This window comes from Cynocephalus volans, chromosome 14, assembly GCF_027409185.1.
Source record: "Cynocephalus volans isolate mCynVol1 chromosome 14, mCynVol1.pri, whole genome shotgun sequence".
Classification (NCBI taxonomy): domain Eukaryota; kingdom Metazoa; phylum Chordata; class Mammalia; order Dermoptera; family Cynocephalidae; genus Cynocephalus; species Cynocephalus volans.
The window spans coordinates 70,567,545-70,586,506 of record NC_084473.1 but is presented as its reverse complement, the minus strand read 5'-3'; the positions used below and the strand labels follow the sequence as shown (position 1 = coordinate 70,586,506).

The 18,962-nt window shown below is 40.9% G+C and overlaps 1 protein-coding gene and 2 long non-coding RNA genes across 3 annotated transcripts in view; 2 read left to right on the top strand and 1 right to left on the bottom strand.

The window, feature by feature from the left end:
• Positions 1-18,962, top strand: part of LOC134363070 (uncharacterized) — a 72,167-nt gene that overhangs the window by 20,111 nt on the left and 33,094 nt on the right. The window lies entirely within an intron of this gene.
• On the bottom strand, positions 272-6,583 carry LOC134362454 (uncharacterized protein C2orf78-like; the record flags this gene model as incomplete). The annotated part of the gene is made up of 3 exons (XM_063077720.1): positions 6,487-6,583; positions 2,846-3,610; positions 272-2,004 (listed from the first exon to the last, which is right to left on the bottom strand). Coding segments are annotated over exons 1-3 (2,595 nt in total), but the record flags the coding sequence as incomplete, so codon positions are not given.
• LOC134362972 (uncharacterized) lies at positions 12,373-17,984 on the top strand. The gene is made up of 3 exons (XR_010021670.1): positions 12,373-12,567; positions 14,065-14,140; positions 17,102-17,984. It is a non-coding gene; the product is annotated as an uncharacterized LOC134362972 (long non-coding RNA).

Below are 18,962 nucleotides of genomic sequence, written 5' to 3'. Positions count from 1 at the left end.
CAAGAGGCTTTTTTATTATTCATCTATTAATTGTATTACATGTCTTTATTCAGTTGAATTCAGTTTTAAAATATATCAGAATAGAGAAATTTGTATCTATCTATCTATATGCATATTGTATCTATCTATATTCCTATCTGTCTATATTCGTATCTATCTATATCCTATCTATCTATCTACATCTATGTTGTGTCTATCTATATATATGTGGAAAACCAGCTGGTACCCAAAGTGGCACCAACAATCTTAGAAGCTCTTATTTTGCATAGCCATAGTATCTAGCAATTTCCATCTCTTTTTCCCTCTCGATGAAATACTGCACTTTCCCCAAAGATGTATATTTGGCAGCATTCTCACGCTCTTGCTGAGCCTGCTTCTTCATGGCCTCACGCTCTGGCCTCTGCTCTTTTGTAATGGGCGTTGACATTACCGGCTCAGGAACATTTGGATTCCTCCATGGAATTCGTTGGTAGCGCAAGTCTTGGAGTGGATATTGGGTTTGAGGCTTGGGTGGAGACTGGAGCTTGGTCACAGCAGTGGAAATGGGCCCCTGCTGGAGAGAAGTGCAGGATGATGTTTTGTCGGGTGCGGGCCCAGGAGCAGCCGTCTGAGGGACACTGGGCAACCTAGGGTTGGTCAAACCTGGCTGGGTTGTGTTGATTGGAATTGGCTGAGCTGGCCTGGCAGGACCTGTCAAGGCTGCATTGGCAGGTGCTGGTTGGGATGGATTGACTGAGTTAGCAGCAGCAGGCTGGGCAGAGCAAGCCATAGCAGGCCTATGTGAAGCCAGAGACTGTGGCCTCCGAGGAGCAGGTCGAGGTCGAGGCCTGTCCAGGGTCGGAAAAGGCAAAGGTATCAACCTGACCTTCCCAGGAGGTGGCAGCTCATACTGGGATGGAGATGGAGACTCCTCTTCAGCACTGCCATCTCGTTTCTGGGCTTTGACTTGAGTTTTCTCAGGACTTTTACCCTTCCATGGGGTATCCAGCTGTCGTTTGATAGCTCGGGCTGGCTGGGGTTCTCTGGTGTTGCTAGAGTTTCCTAGGGCCCGAGAGGAAGAGAGCCCAGCTTTCTTGTCATTCTTCCTCCCCAGTGCATGAAAAACCTGCACAGACTCCAGCATGTGCATGCCTAGTCTGCTTCGAGGCTTTTTAAAGACCTCTTGGCTAAGGTCAGGTTGATTTTTCTTCCTCTTGTTCCTGGGAATGGTTGGCTTCTCCTCTGCCTGGACTTTGTTCCCTGGCTGCTTACTCTCACCAGCTTTCTTGGTGTGATTTTCTCTGGTTCTTCTCTTTTTTTCCTGCCCGTGGCTCTCAGTTTTGCTCATCCTGCTGGATGCAGCTTTCTGAGGTTTGCTGTCAGGATGCTTGGCCCCATTCACAGGAGCCCCGTCACTGGCTGCAGCACTGCAAACAACCACTTCTCCCCCTAACAGGCACTCTGGGTTCTTTGGCTGGCTTTTGGCTCTGGGAGCACCACTGACAGGCTCAGAGGCTTTACGCCTATTCTTCCTGACCTGATTGGAGGGACCCTTTATGACACTCGGCTTTTCCTGCACCTGATTCATCTTGATGTCCCCGGTTTCTTTGGCTTTGATGGCTGTGAGATCTTTGGATTGGTCAAGATATTTCGAGGAATTCAAGAGCTGGGGAAGGTGGGTATCTTCCACCAGTTTAGTGGTGTCTGTAAAACCACTACTGGACTCAATCCCATTTTCAAGTGTCCCTTGGTCCTCAAGACTCAGGCTGTTCTTTCCCAGATTGGCATTTTCAGGACCAGGGTGCTCCGTTTGACCAGGAGGATCAATGCACGCCAGAATCTGGCGAATATCAGGGATTGCTAAAGGGAGTAGTGGAAGATCTTGGTTTTCTATTGGGATCTGGTCGTCATCCAGAGGCTTCGAAAGCTTGGTTTTCATCTCTTCCGAATTCTTATTCTCTGCTTGTTCCTGGCTTGAAGGTTGCAACCCCAGGGAAGTCTCCATCCCCAGGGAAGTTTCCATCACTACAAAGGAATCAAGGAAAAAGTCAGTCCTGGGTAAGTGAGATACTCCCCCTATGTACAAATACAGCAATCAGGCACCTTCCAGCAGTGGGCAAGGCATTTCCACAAGCTCTTCTTAAGGACCATGGACAGGACCGTGTGTTAAAAGATAGGCAGTGACTGGAATACTTTACTGGTGATCATTTGATGTCATTGTTTCTTGGTTTTCTTTGTATTTCATAGGGTTCTTGTAAGTTACAAAAAAGTGAACGTGATTTTTGAACTATGAAATGTTTTATACAGCCTAGCATTCTCATATAGGGTCCTTTCAATTCTCTCCAGTCTTCTGAGAGAATAAGAACACTTCATGTCATGGACGAGGAGAGAGATTGGAGCTCTTCCTCATGAAATACACAAGCAAGGACGCATTCTGAGCCGGCTTGCTTTGGGCAGGATCTCTGAACACAAGGTCTGAAATCCTGCTGTAAATTAAGGAAAATTAAACTCTCACTACCACATAAGAATTCTGAAGTGCCTTCCAAAGAGACTAAAGTAGTAGATCAGGGAAGGTAGTTAATTACAGTGTGGTAGTGTAGGGAGACTGAGGAGCAGGACAGCAAAAAGTGAGGCATCTCTTGGTGTGTCCTTGAGGTTCTCTTGTATGTAGCATAGATGGCATTGTAGTATCCCACCTTCCCACCTATATGGAGTCTGAAAATGGAGAGCACTGAGCAATGGTGGTGGTTAAACTCTCAGGACTTAAACTCTACCTATCTGTGGATTCACCACTTCTGAGCTGCAGATTTGACCCTCCTTTGGAATGCTGACTGCATTCCTCTCCCTTCTTGCTGTTTGTACTCACCTTGAAAACCTGTTTCGGTGATGGTTCGAGCGGACATAGAGCAGTAGGTTCCAGGCGTGGAGACTGGTGTGAGGACACTTGTAGACTGAACCTCCTCCAGCACCATCCCTATCTCTGGTTGAGGGGCAGAGGCCCTACTTCCCATGTACAACACAGAGCCATAGGACTGCAGGCAGAGGCCAAGCTCTCCACACAGTATATGCCCCAATGTGCCTTGATTATAGTAATACATCTGGCTTCTCTCCTGGTAGGGAAGTGACAGACTATGTCCCTGATTTGGAATCTGTGATGGTGTCCCCTGAACAAGGCTGGCAGACAGTGATGGATACAGAGGGACCACAGTATGGGCAACTGAAGTTTTATCATACTGGGCTGCCATAGACGTAGAAGAAACAGCTGTGTCTTGGTCAATGACCGTGACAGTGTAGTCTTCAAGTGAAGATGACTTTGTTTCAGTGCTTCCTGTGATATCCCACTTCAGACTACCTGGATAGGAGTCAGTTGAACTGGAGAGCTGGCTCTGGCCAGTAACTCCAGACAACATAGCTGTGTTAGAATGTTGGTAAGGGTAGGCACTACCTATGAGTGGCTGGAAAGAAGTGCCAGAGGCTGATGGCAGTAGCCATGCCGAATTGGCAGCTGGAGCAGGGGTGCTGGCAAAGTTGCAGACACTTCCAGCTGTTATAGAAGCTGCATGGCTCACCACAGGAAGAGAGAGCTGAAGAGATTTTGCAGTTCCAAGTATAGATGAATTTTGGAAATTTTCTGCAGGAAACAAAAGGATGATGAAAAAATGGTGAGACTGATAAACTTGCACTAGGTTTAAGGAACAGCATTATCTTAAGGTTGTTGCAATCAGGAAGTCTCTAATACCAATACTCACTGAGATACCAAAAGTCAAAGTTTATGATGTCTGTAAGTGCTGGAGCACTTTGATACTCTTCTGAGGAACTGCCTCTTCTCCAACTTGGGCACAAATGTGCAGAAGACCCAAGTCGTCTGGTTCATGTGTTATTCCCGAGGTTAGAAGCAAACTTCTCCCTACCCTGTCTTTCCCTTGAGCCTGTACTAGCATTGTCTCCTAACTTTTTCCTAGAATTGAAGCATTGTAGAAGTAGTAGGCCCTTAGCAAACTTCTGTTTTAACATTCTCATTTTACAGGTGAGGAAACTGAGGCTCAGAGAGGTCAGATTGTCTTATTCAAGTTCTCTCATTATGTTCGTATCATTACCAGGTTACAGACCCTGACTCCATTGCTAGTAGTCTTGCTCTGAGCAAAGGCCAGAAACTGGGAGAAATAAAACTTTAAATGCAGGCAATGTTTTGTGTGTGTGCATCAGTAAACTGTACAGCTACTACTATTGCAATCTTTGGTCTCGTTTTGCTTGGGTAGTTCACATGCCATTCCCTAGAGTTCACATGTAAGCCAGTCCAGTGGGTAAATGTAAAGGACCATTCTTTACCCTCTTCAAGCCTAGCTTCTGATCCAAAGTCAAAATGACTACCTGCCTGTTTCTCAAGACATGCCTTTGGGGAAAAAAAAGTTATTTAAACCCTCTGAGCTTTGGTTTACTCCTCTAAATAGTGATTAGAATAATAATAACAATTATAATTAATACATGAATGGAAGTAATACATATGACTTGTATGAAGGAAGATCATTAAGTTCTGGAAAGACAATAAGACAAAAGTCATGAAAAACACGTAACATCACAGTACTAAATGGAATACATAGGTACTAATGAAAATTGAGGTATAACGAATATAGCAAGAGTCAAAGCTTAGTAAGTTTACTCATAAATGAAGTTCTGTTATCATAGATGTAATATTATGAAAGCGAATATTATCTACTCTGAGTGAATACTATTAACCAAAAACAGACCACGATAGAAGGTGATTTTCAATGAACTAATACACATAGACCGAGAAACCGTATTAACAAAAAATGTGTAATAAAAAGAAAAATGCAGTAAATGTGAATGTATAGGTACCCATAATATATGCCAGCAAGCATTTTAATAAAAACTGGTAAAAGCGGAGAGCAAAACAATAACCATAAAGGAATTCCATTATTGTGCTCATTCCTATTTCTCTGAATATTACCCAGCAAGTGACAGGTATTAATCCTAGTTCAAATAGATATTTCAATTAATATAGTCACATAACAAGCAGAAAATAAAGTATCATGAAGGTTTTTATATTTATCCTGAAAACATAGATTATAATGATCTTCAACATCTAAGAAAATGTGATCCCCAAAGCCTAAGAGAATCACCTCTAGAATCAGAATTCAGGAACAACCCAAAGGACTCCACGAAGTTGTTTTGATAAACGTGGAATTAGAGATGTGGTGCTTGACTTTTTCTTTTTATTCTTACGTAGGTCTTTCTTTTCATTCTTAGGTCTAAAAACGGTTAATGACTGTTAATCAGCACACACTGTGATTTAGGAAGAAAATAATTGTAAAAATGAAAAGCAGCTTTGACTTGAAAGCTACTTATCACGCAAAGGAATTTGTCCTTCCGATGCAAGGTAGGATACATCATTTTTTGAAAACACAATTTTATTTTTAATAGGAGAAAAATTCATATAGTTTAAAAATCAGAAAAAAAAACCCACTTAAAAATCTGTTTCATCCAGACCCCTAGATAACCACTTTTATTAATTTCTTGTTTATGGGAAGCATCATTTCTAAAACATTTCTTCACTGTTCATTTTTAAAACTGTCAAGTGTCATCTGAGTTCAAAGAAGCAACAGAAAAAAGCCAGGTAACCAGATATGACTTTTCTGACAAGCTGCTTTTCCTAGTGACACCCTATTGTAGCCTTAGTTTCCTTCTCAGTCCGGTCATCTAAGCACTTGCTGACTTCATTTTGCCCTGCTCTGAGGAGATTTCCCTCTATGCTCGTGCCGCTTTAATTTAGAATCTTGAGTCTCCTTCAACATTCCATCACAAACTGCCTTCTTTTTTTCTTGAGAATTCCCCCATGTGCTCCACCTCTTTCATCTATTTTGTCCTTCCTCATTTTTATATTTTCTTGTCCCTCTCAGTTCCTGTTGGCCTGTGCTTCATGAAATCACTGCCAAACTTCCTTGCCCGAAGAATATGTGGGTCCTTCTGGCCCACTACTATCCATCCCCTCTCCCTCTTTTTTTTTCACCTAGGTTACAAAGAAAATGTCACAACATGTGAATGTTACTTTTTGAACAGCACTGAATTTGAAATACTAAACTGAAAATATTCGGAGAGGGAGACAATTACAGATGAAACATCTTGGCATATGTTGCTAGTTTTCTACACCACCGAGGTTTTTTCTCTGTTTCTGTTGAAACAGTCTCAAGAAGTCTCCAATTTCATTTTCTGTACACAAGCCCTTTAAGATTTAACATTAGAAAAGAAAGGGACCAGAAAGAATAACCAATCTATTATCCTAATATAACATATGAGGAAACAGATTTTGTGAGAGAGTAAATGATTTGTCCAAAGTTACACAGCTAGTAAATGTCAGAGCCAAAACTGAAATGAGGTTTCCAGATTTCTGGTTCAATACTTTCCTCCATTATTCTAAACCGTCTTGACTGTACTACTAAATTTAGGCGGGAAAAATCTAATGAAACACTAGAAAGTTTCTGTCCTTACCTGACATGGTGAGAGAAGAGGAAACGTCAGCTGAGGATACCCAGGATGAGGAGACGATACTGGAGGATGTCTGGGTGGCAGAAGCCAAAGGGCGCATGTGTCCAGTACAGAGGTTACTGATCACTGGACACTGGCCACTGGTGATGATTCGAGTTTATTTACACACAATTCCATGGAAACCCCAAGATTCTACCAGGTGGCGGTAGGTTGGTGGGCGAATGTTGTCACGAGACAGTCAGTTTAAAGGTATGCAATAGCCAATAGGGAGGTCAAATTTCCAACAGGAAGGTGAGATTGGACGGAGAGAGTGGCAGGAGCAGCATCGAAATGTCTGAACTCTGGGGAGGTTAAATACTGCAAGGCAGACATGATAGTTCCACGTTCCCCTAGATCATCTCAGTGCTTCTTATAGATGTTCATTAATACAATAAACTAATAGTCATTTATATTTTGTATATTATTTTTAATGTAATATACAATATTATACATTTATAAGTATATATTATATATACAGTTAATTAATATCCTTGGGGAGGAAGGAAAGGGACACATAGGGTGAGCAATAGTAGTTGTTCTGAAACTATTTCAGTTATTTTGCTTAGTGAAATTACTGCAACTTTCAGGGAGCAAAGGAAGGGATTAGAGGGCTCTTTTTGTGCTTTGGTTGAAGACTAGGGTGAAGTTGGTTGAGTGTGCCTTGTAGGGAATGATGTAATCCAAGGCTCTGCTCTTAGTTTCTTCTCCTTGAATCCTACCTTCCTTGGGCTGGGCTGGGCTGGGCCGGGCCAGGTGGTGCCAGAACTTGCATCTCTCTTCTGCTCTCCTTCCTTCCCCTTCATTTTAGGCATTGTTTCTGAGATGAGCCTTGATGTTGCATTCTTATACTCGTGGATGTTACTTCCTGTAAACTTCAAGAAGCAGCGGTCTTCTCTTCAGTGCCCTGATGTTTTGAAAAATGGACTCTTCCTATTCAAAGCCAACACCAGAGTGGTTGAAGATACAGGTAATTGCAGACGTTCCCTCATCTGGTCTGTGGTCACAATTCCTTTGCCCATAATTTGCTCCCTCTGGCTCCTTGCACCATGAAGACATTCTGCCATCCTGCTCTTTTATACGTGGGAAGCATTTGGGATATTTTCTCTCGTCTCACACGAGAGAATCCAGTGTGGCAGTTACTGTAGCCTTCTCTCCCTTGTAAACAGCCACCATAGAATCTTGGGCATCTAGGATTCCTTGTATGCCATGCTTGGGTGCAATGCCAGGCAAAATGAAGAGAAGAATAGTTAGAGAAAGAAGACATCACTGGAAAATAGGGAACATGTAAGGCAAGGGCACAGGAAAAAAGAGACTGGTGTATTTTTTGGTTTCTGTAAGAAACAAGTGGACGTTCTTTGGCCTCATTTTCTACTAGTAGAACAGACAATTCAGTCTGTGTGTGTGTAGATATATTTTTTCAACGTGTATGTCTTTTTATGTAGCGAGAGTCCAGAAGCTGTCATGAATTTGTATACTGAAGAGAATAGTCATAAATGTCTTTGCTTTTTTTTTAATGTCATCTTACCTTATTTATGCCATGCATTATTATGTTTGTAGAATATAGATTGCTTTTAAATGCTTTGGTTTTTCTTCATGTTTTTTTCACCCGTAGTCCTATTTTTCAAGAACCCAGCAGTGTAAGACATATTGCACGTTCTTTTCTCTTGATTTTTTATTTTGAAACATCACAAACTAACTTGACCTGATGGATTTTTGTGGAGAAAATTAAAGAGGGGTCCCTGAAAAAGGTTCATTATTGCTTTTATACTTATATTTCCCATCTGTTCCAATAATGCTTCTACTGCTTAATATTCAATCTGAATATTTTCAGTGATTGTATGTGTGTGTCTGTGGGGGTGATGCTTATCTGAGAAGAAATTGTGAAAGGTGTGGCAGGGTAGACATATGGTTTAAGTTTCCAAGTGCTTTTCCCTTTGAGCTTAGCTTCCCCTGTCACATAGCTTACTTCCGCAGTACTAACATGTAATGTGAGGCTAACAACGTATGCTAAGTGTCTGCAAGCCAACCAGTCTCTATTTTCTCTATGGTCCCATAGAAATCAAGGGAATCCATAGCTAGCACAGGTTTGGGTGGGTGACATGGATAGGGAGGACCGTGATTAGAACAAGAACCTGTTTACATATTAAAATATTCAGTTGCAACATTCAATTCTATTTAGGCAAATGCTTCTCATAGTTTGGTCTCTCCTGGTCCCCAGCCTCTGTAACTATTTTCCCCCGCAGTTTCTAGACACTTAACTCTAGCTCCCAGTCTCAGGATCATATTAACCTCTAAAATAAATCTGAAATGTAGGAGGAAGAACCTAAAGAGCTTCAGTCTAGCACTGTGGAACTTGGTCAAGTCCTACCCTGACTAAAGCCTCAGTTTTTATAGTCAGGGTGTTGTCTTGCTCCAGAGACCCATTCCCTGCATTTCGTACCCATCAGGATAACTGAACTTCTCTCAGTGTAAATACCCAGGCCATCCACCCCTGAGGCCCTTCTTTATTCTATCCATTCTCTCTTTTTGCTTTTCTTAAAGTCTGGAATCCCTCAAACGCCTACATTGTGCCTGGGCCCTGCCAGATCCTGGTAGATATGGTTAGTGTCACCTTAGCTGTTTGGTGCTCCGAATGTCCCTTAGTCCTATACTTTTCAATCCGCTGTACGACGTGCTTGTGAAGGCACACTTTGTTAGTTTTCAAAAGCATTTTATTTATCAGTAAACAGTGTCGTTGACTTCATGTCCCTTCACCAATTCTTCCCCTGCCTCCTCCCTCTCCCCAGTCCCCTACATCAACATCATATCCGTTCAGTTAACAAAGTCAAGGAATCGTGATTGTTGTGTCTTCTTCCCCCTGCCCCATTTATTTGTTTGTATGTTTATTTATTTATTTTTATTAGCTCCCACGAATAAGTGAGAACATGCGGTATTTCTCTTTCTGTGCCTGGCTTATTTCACTTAATATACTTTTTTCTAAGTCCATCTATGTTGCTGAAAATGGTTGTATTTCACTATTTTTTATATCACAGCAGTATTGCATTGTGTAGATATATCACATTTTCCTGATCTGCTCATCCAATGATGGCTATTGTAAATAGTGCTGCACTAAATGGGAGTACAGGTAACCCTTCGACATGATGATTTCCATTCCTCCGGGTATATTCCCAGTCGTGGGATAGCTGGGTCACATGGTAGATCGATCTGTAGTTGTTTGAGGAGCCTCCATACCATTTTCCATAGAAGCTGTACCATTTTGCAGTCCCACCAACAGTGTAGGAGGGTTCCTTTTTCTCCACATCCTCGCCAGCATTTATCATTCTGCCTTTTGGCTATTAGCCGTCCTAAGTGGAGTGAGATGGTATCTAAAAGTGGATTTGATTTGCCTTTCTCAAATGCTAAGTGATGTTGAGCATTTTTTCATGTGTCTGTTGCCCATTCGTGTATCTTCAAGAAATGCCTGTTCAGCTCCTTTACCCATTTTTTAATTGGGTTCCTTGGTTTTTTGCTGTTAAGTTGTTTGAGTTCCTTGTATCTTCTGGATATCAATCCTTTGTCCGACGTATAGTTCGCAAATATTTTCTCCCACTCTCTTGGTTGTCTTTTTGCTCTGTTAATTGTTTCTTTTGCAGTGCAGAAGCCCTGTAATTTGACATAATCACATTTGTTCATTTTTCCTTTGGTTGCCTGTGCTTTTGGGGTTGTATTCATACAGGTGAAGACATACTTTTACCTCATGTTGGACAAACTCCCTTTCAAAAAAGCCTGCTCTTTGCCAGTTCCCATACCTTCTGGAAACCCTATTCTGCCCAGATCTGGGTTTTTGTGTGTGTCAACAACTATAACTGAGTTTGTTCTCACCCAAAGTTTGTGCCTTTTAGCAAACTGGATGTACAACATCAATATAGTATTTTTGAAGGTTAATTCTAGTTGTCAGCTTGGTTAGATGAAGGAACGCTGAGAAACCTGGTAAAGCAATCTTTTCAGGTGCATCCATGAAGGTGTTTCCAGCAGAGATTAGTATGAGAGTCTGAGTGGCCTGAGTGTGAAAGACCCACGCTCAGCGTGGGTGGGAACCATGCAATCCACTGGGGTCCGGAGGGAACAAAAGACAGAGGAAAGAGGTGAAGCTCTCTCTCGATCCACCGGAGCTGAGTTACACTCTTCTCTCCTGTCCATGGACATCAGGGCTTGAGACTCTTCAAATTTTGGATTCCAGAACTTATACCAAGAACACCATCAGCTTCTCTGGATCTGAGGCCTTTGAACTTGGACTGAGCCACGCTACCGGCTCCGGTTTATAGACGGCCTATCGTGGGACTTTTCTTCATAGCCACGTGAGCTAATTCCCCTAATAAATCCCTCTCATGGAATTAAAGCATATCCTATTGATTCTGTCTCTGTGGAGAACCCTGACTAATACAGCATTTCTAGTTTCTGACAGACTTATGTCACATTTTGTATGGTGTCATGTTTATAGATATTTGTACCATTTGTACATTATGGTAACCATACACCTTCTGGATATTTTTTCTATAAATTCCAAAGGAGTATTTTATAATTTAATACCAAATATGAATGTGAATAATTGTAAGTTTGCAATCTGTGTGATGCCAACTTCTGTCTTTTGTTTTTCTAATTAGCAATTCAGTAATAATGACCCATTTTTAATTATGTGGAAATTTTCAGTGTTTGTAGATTTAAAATTTGTTGAGATACGAGTATTCCAAAAATGTTAAAGCTAGTGGTCTTTTGTCCCTTTCATTCAGTCATTCGTACATTCATTTATTCAATAACATTGACTTCTCTGACCCTTAGTTTACCCAGCCCTAAAATGGTTGTGAAGATTACTAACAATGCATGCTAGATACTTTCAGAAATTGGGAACTAAAAATTGTTATTATAATTAGCTACAGTTTAATCTGGAATTTAGTAGTCTATTCTGTCTTTAGAACTACTGTAGGACGTGCTGTCCTTTGCTGTTCCACTTGTAGCAGATGTCAGAGTTTTTCTAACAGGTACAGATTCCTATGCTTGATACTGGGTGGAAATCTTGGACTTGAGCTCCACTCTTATCTCTCTCTGTTATGTTTTGGTATTCCTAAAATGTAAATACATGCTGTCACCTCTACCATGATACCTGGCATGTGATAGGAACCCAGTAACAGTTAGGCTGTGAAAGGCAGTGTACATTGCTACAGTATTTGTAAAGGGTAATTAGGCAGAATCGTTCAAAATTTCAAGTTTGTATATGTTCCATTGCAGCAATTCTAATTCTAGGAATTTAGAGATAGGTGTATATATGTACAAGGATGTTCACGTTGCAGCATCGTCTGTAACAGAAGACAAAACAGTAACAACCGCAAAACAACTAAAGGTCCACCAATATTAGACTGGTTAAGTAAATTATGATACTTTTAATCATGTTACTTATAATCAATCAAACGCTGTACGGCCATTAAAAAATTGAATGGGGTGCATACAAATTGACCGGGATCATCCGTGTTCAAGATGTATTGAATATGCATAGCATGCTGCTTTTGTATAAAAATAGGGGATATACATATGTGTGAAAGTAAAGAGACACAATATTCAAAATGTGAATGGAAGCACTTGGAAACATCTGGGGGAACACACGAGGGATTGGTAGCAGGAGGACTTGACTTTCCATCCCATGTCCTGTTTTGAACTCTGAAGGGCGCAGACACGAACTCATCGACCTGTAGTACCGGCTGTCGGCTAAGGAGGGCGCTGTAGCCAGCAAAGCCCTGTTTACAAACCAAGCGCCTCGGTAAGCGGCCTGGTGAAGCCGGCGAGACGGGCGGTGGCGCATGCGCAGCAGCGGGCGCCTGGGCGCTCCGTGTTTGCTGCGGAGGCGCCTTCGCTCTGGGAACTTGTTCTGTCACCGAGTGCGCCCGACTGGCCTCTTTGACCCTCTTGGTATCGGGTGGGCGGCATCTTGGGTGGCTGGGGTCTGGGACGCCACTTTTCTGGACGCTCCTCGGCTAAGAAGAAGGGCGCGGTTGGAAACCACATCCCTGAAAGGTAATACGCGCTGGGGCTTGGGCATGGCCCTTCCAGCCGGTAGCTTCCGGCCTGGGCTTCAGGTCTTGTAGTCGCCGCCTCTCACTGTCACTGCCGCGCGCTCGGCCCATCCGCCCCTTCCGACCCTTGTCCCTTAGAGGCAGTGACCCTCTCGCTGCGCCACCCGCAGTCGCTGAAAGGGACAGTGTCTGTGATTTCCCCCTACCCCCCATTCTTTTAAAAGCGAGGCTCCGGCCATTGCTGGTCAGTGAGAGTACGGAAGGACTGCTTTAAGGCGGAACTGTTAGTGTTGGGAACACTCCTTAATTACCAAAATGGAACCTCCCTCAATTCCCCAAGCTGTGTTATATTGGCACAGAGAAAGAGAGTAATAAGATAGAAGTTTGAGAAAAGGAACCCAGCAGTACCGCCCTGAGACCTTACATGGAAGGTAGGTTTGTACTGTTTCCAGAAACACAAAGTGCATACTGTTGCTTCCAAGCAGGTGTCAGCAGAGATACCTTCCTCTGTACGTGCAAACGGTTCATTTGGGGACTTTGTGAAGTGAACTGTGTTTACTCCGTGAGACCTTCCTCTCCCTCATCTCATGCCTCCTTCTATTTCCAGAGTATCTTTTGAATCTCTCAACTTCTCTCTATCAGCTCCTCAACACACGTTTTGCCTGACCTATTGCAGTTGGGTCCTAATTAGTGTCCATTCATCTACTTGTTTCCTTTCAATACATTCTTCACACAGGAAATTTCTTTTAATAGGTAATTGTTAAAAACTGAAATTGAATTGTAATCGGAATATTGCTCATAAACGTTCGTCAAAAACATTGTTTTAAGAATAGAAAGAAACTCCTTTTCGATATCTGTAATATAAGGTTCTGCATGGTCTGGGATCCTGTCTGCTTTTCCATCCCCATCTCTTTCCACTCTTCTCCTCACTTTCTGTGCTGCAGATATACTGTATTAACACTAGTTAATTAAAACTCATCCCACAGTAGTCAACTCAAATATTATTTTTCACTGTGACACCTGGAGTTCACAGGCCCTTTCTATCAAGTTTTCTCTTAAAATAGGAACTCAGACTTCCCTACTGGTTGAATTTAATGGCATCAGTTGTGTGAAGACCAAAAATAAACTGTGAAGTCAAAGAACTGAATTTAAACTCTTTCAGTCAATGTATAATTAATGCTTTCTTAGCATTTGGTACTGGGCCAAGTTTTGTCAGGGGTACAGAAGTTCTGGTCATCTTTGGTTTTAACTATGCTTTATTTGGGGGAATCTCGCACTGTTTTGTTGCCTTGTATCTGTTTTCAAGATGGAGAAACAGGAAGAAGGAAAGTCTGGGTTGTTACTAGGTGGGATTGAATAAGTGGAATAGCAAAATGCAAAACAGAGAAAAGCGGGGACATGCTGTGTGGGCTGTGATTCCCATTTTCAAGGATTCTTCATTCTCTGCAGGGAGACAAGCCTATCATACAATTTGTTTAATAAAATATATATCTAATAGGAGGAAAGACTATCTCCCAGTTGGACAGCGGATGCCTGGGACTCGGTTCATTGCTTTCCAAGTTCCTTTGCAAAAGGTAAGCAAAAGTTGATTCAGTATTCTTTCAGAAATCTGAATTAACCATGTGGAACACTGGTTCTCAACCCTCTCACCCTCCATTTTCCCTTTTTATAGCAGATACTTTGTAATGCCCATTCCTGAAATGAAATTCATAGATAAAATATAATCTACTTCCACACATAGATTGAAAGAAAAAAGTCAGTGTAACACCCCCACTATAAGATATAGAATAAATTTGGGGAAACTAATTTGTAATAAAGTAATAGTATTTCACTATGTAAATGTTTGGACACAACTATGCTAGAAGACATGAAGAAATAGTTGCTTGCACCGTGAGTGCAAGAACTACAAATGCAGACTGCTCTAGGTGGGTTATATTGACTTAGGCGTAGGGCTTTTCATAGCAATGAACAGCTTTTAGTAGACTTGCAAACAAAACAAAGTACGTCTTCACTTGGTTGACAAGGTTATTACTATCTTGTGAAATTCTATGCACGTTAAAAATGTGCAAAAACTCCTTTCAGTTTATTTGTGAAATGGAGTTGGGTTCAAGGATGACATAAATATGAAGTTCTTTTAACTCATATTAATGTTGAGTAGGACAGTCGAAAAAGTCATTCTGTATGCGGGACACATTTGTGGGACTGTTCTGAATTTGGCAAGCTGTCTAGCATCTAAGACCCTCACCTACTAGATGCCAGTAGGACCCCTTCCCTCCTATTGTCACAACCACAAATGCTCTGCATCAGCAAGATCGATTTGAACATGGAAACTCCGAAGGTTGTGTTTTTGTTTGAACTAGGAAAGGAATAGGTTGGGAAAGCATTTGACACATGCATAAAAAAAGTGAGTAGAGAAGGTGAAGACAATTATTGTCATCTAGATTCCATATCTTGTTAAAATTGCCCAATATAGCAGGGATTAGTATCAGGAAAAGCCCATGTTGAATGTTTTGGGAATTTATTTAATTTGTGACCCATAGGTCAGGCTTCCTTTTCACCTGCTCTGTCAACTTTTCTGCATCTGTAGACTTCAAAATTAGTTGTTTTTGAGAGATAAACACGTGGTTCTTATTTACATCTACATCCAACAACACCAAGCATAATGTTTGACATGTAAGATAAACTTAACAAATCTTTGTTGAATGAATGGATTCTTTACCCACGTTTGCAGTTACTGTGAATATTTTCCTATACATCTCCTCGTCTATGCTATTGTCCTAACTCTTGAAGTTCCTACTCCATGGCCTCTTAAAATTGACTCCTGTGCTTTCAGAAGTGTCACTGCTCAGCCCCTTGCCTGAAAGTCCATCGGCAAGAGGAGAGAAAAGCGGAGGACTCTTCACTTCTTTTTCTCCCCACAGCCACACATCATTGCTGCCCAATGTCTTAATTAAAGGCTTCTTCTAGTTGTGTATACTTGTTTTCTTCAGTGTTGGGGTTGTTGAAAGTACCATAGAGGGGATTGTGAAGAAGTAAAACTGCTCTCAGTGTAGTTCCTGTACATGTAGTAGAGTTAGGGAGATGAACTATCCGTGTGTGGCAGTGAAATGTGGCATTGGTTTCTTGTGTTTCTTAGAGAAGACACCCAAGGAAAAACAGGCTCAATACTTGACAGTCACTTCCCAAGCACACTAGAGTATGAAATAGGATGTAAGTGTCAAATAAATGCTATGGCAAAAAATACTTAAGAATTCAAAGGAGGGAGAAGTGACTCCACATAGAGTTAATGAAGGAAGTCTTACTAAAGAGTTTATGACTTAAATTAGCTATCTGATGTTAGTTATTATTCAAATAGATGGAGATGATAATTGATCCATCAGCTCCACGTCTATGCAAGAAACAGGCTGAAGAGATGGCCTTTTAAGCAATTTACTCTTCAGAACTTTTACAATATGATGTGGAAGACTCACCGTCAAATCTGAGAAGTCTTCCCAAGTTAATTTATAAGTATAACATCATGTCAATAGGAATGTTCTGAGTTAGGCAGGTTCTTAAACTCATAGAAAAATAAACATCAATAGCCAGGAAAAGTCTGAAAAAGAATAATGGAGGTGGAGTGGGGAGTCCTCTAGCCCTACCAGATATTAAATCATATTAAAAGTGTGTTGTTGAAGCACAGGGGATTTTCAGGGCAGTGAAACTACTGTGTGTGATACAAAGAGGAAGGGTGGATACGTGTCATTGTAAAAGAGCATACTTCGATAAGATGGTGAAAAAGTTGAATTAAAAGGTAATGTGAATCCTTCCATGAATTTTTTGAAGACCACCTGTATTGGTCAAAACCCATAGAATATATAACACGGAGTGAACCTTAGGTAATATAAACTATGCGCTTTGGTTGATAGTGATGTGTCAGAGTTGGTTCATCGATTGTAACAAACGGACCACCCTGGGTGAAATGTTGATGGTCCCGGAGGGAAAGTACAGTCTGTCCTTTGGCTGAGTTTTGCTGTGAACCTAAAACTGCTCTAAACACTAAAGTCTATTAATTAAAAAAAAAAAAAGTGATGTTGCTGGCCCTTGAATAGCCAGACAGATCCATAGAACAGAGTACAAAGTCCAAAAATAAGCCACATATACAAAAGAATATTTCGCAATAAAAGCCATCCTTCATACATGTAGACATTTAAGAAATATTTAGAAGCACTCGATATGATGGGCAGTCCAGTTGTTAGCTGGACATACAGTGGTGAACAAAGTCAGTGTGATTCTTGCCTTCTGGGAATTTACAGTCTGGTTAGGAGACCAACAGGAAATAAATAAGCATAGAAATAACTGCATAGAATTGAGCTTATTTTCTTCCTTCTGGTCTTACTGGATGAAAGGATTGTTATGTAGCTTCTTCATTCCAGAAGAGTAGAAACTTTCCTTCAAAACCCATTGTAAGTTAGCATCACAGGGCTTGAATACATGTATAATATAACACAGGATTTTAAGCACACATTTGCTCTTTCTTATTTCGTTCTCTTCGACAGAGTTTTGAAGAGAAACTTGCTCCAGAAGAACACTTTTCCCCTTTGAATCGTTTTAACAAAACCCGAGAACCAAATGAAGAACTAGGACTGATAATTGATTTAACGTATACTCAACGGTATTACAAGCCAGAGGTAAACAGAACCCTTCATTGAAAAGAACTTTCTTCATTCTAATACTAAAAAAGTTCATGGTAATTCAGCAATAATTCAGAAGTTGTCATCTTGTGCTAATGTTAAGGCCGGCCTTCTTTCCTGGGTAATAATTTTAATAAGGGAACCAGATGGTTTCCTTAATTAAATATTTTTAATTGCTGACTTAAATGAGAATGGAGACGTGAATTGAGCTATAATATTTGTCAGTAGGCTGTGGGTGTGGTTAAGAAATTATATTAGCGTCCACATTCATTATTTTGAAAATGCAGTAGATTTAGTAAGACTAGTAGTGGCCTGAAAGGAAAGAAAAGAATACGTTGTATGTCTTTAGCACTTATTTCAAGCAGTTGCCTGAGCATGTGTAAGCTTCATGGTAAATAAAAGACACTTGTCCTCTAAATTTTATGCTTTCATTTCCTAATATCTTTTCATATAATAAGGAAACCTATGTATTCTGCTGGCCCCATGTGGCGTATCAGTGGGAAAGAATTATCCTCCTGACCAGTTTCATGGCCTTTGGAACAGTAACACCTAATGTTTCTTAGCACTTGTATTTGTATAGCAGTTTGCCATTTAAAAAGTACTTTCACAAGTATTAATTTAGGTAATCTTCACAATAATCCTATGCTGATGAAATAGCAGCAGTATTAATGTCTCCTGTTGGGTACTTATCCTGCACTAAAGACAGAAGATAGATGATTACAATTAACAGTTTTTGCTGTTATTGATAAAACCGAAACTCAAAAAAGGAAGTATTAAAACTTGAGTTCATTGTCTCTCTTGTCCTTTTTTATTGTGGTAAAGTATCCATAATGATATTTATCATTTTAGACGTTCATAAGGGTACCATTCATTGGCATTAAAACCATTCACAATGTTGTGTAACCATCACTACTGTCTATACTCAGTACTTTTTCACCATCCCTGACAAAAGCTCTGTAACCATCAAACAGTCGTTCTCCCTTCTCCCTAGGCCCTGGTATCCTCTAGTCTACTTTTGCTCTCTATGAATTTGCCTGTTCTAGGTACCTCATGGAAGTGGAATCATACACTATTTTCTCTTGTGTGTCTGGCTTCTTTCAGTAGATGTGTTTCTAAGATTTATTCAAGTTGTAGCATGTATGAAATGTTCCTTTTCATGGCTGGATAGTATTCCATTGTGTGCGTATAACATATTTTATTTATCCGTTCATCTATTGATGGGCAGTAGACTTGTTTCCACCTTTTGGCGACTGTGAATAACGCTGCTGTGAACAGTGGTGTACAAATATTTGTTTCAATCCTTGCTTCCATTTCTTTTAGCTACGTAGCTAGGAGTGTAATTGCTAGGTCATATGGTTGCTCTATGTTTGATTTTATGAGACCCTGCCAACCTATCCAGGTTTTGTGAACTGGAAGCATGTAGAATTGGCAGACCATCTTTATGAATAGAAAATTGACAATCCAAAGTAGGATTCTTTGGAAGGGGTCTGTGCAAGTGAGGGAAGGACTTTGCTACCTTCCCAGTAAATGTGCCTCCTCCCTGGGTTTGCGCTCCTTGGAATACACAAACTGCTCGTCTGTTTATTCATTCAACACCTATTTATTGAGTGCTTACTATGTGGCAGCCTTGTTCTGGTCACTTATGATACATGAGCAAACCAAAAAGACCAAGATCCCTGCTTTGTGGAGCTCACTAAATAGAACGAAAAAACAAGTATATAGCTAT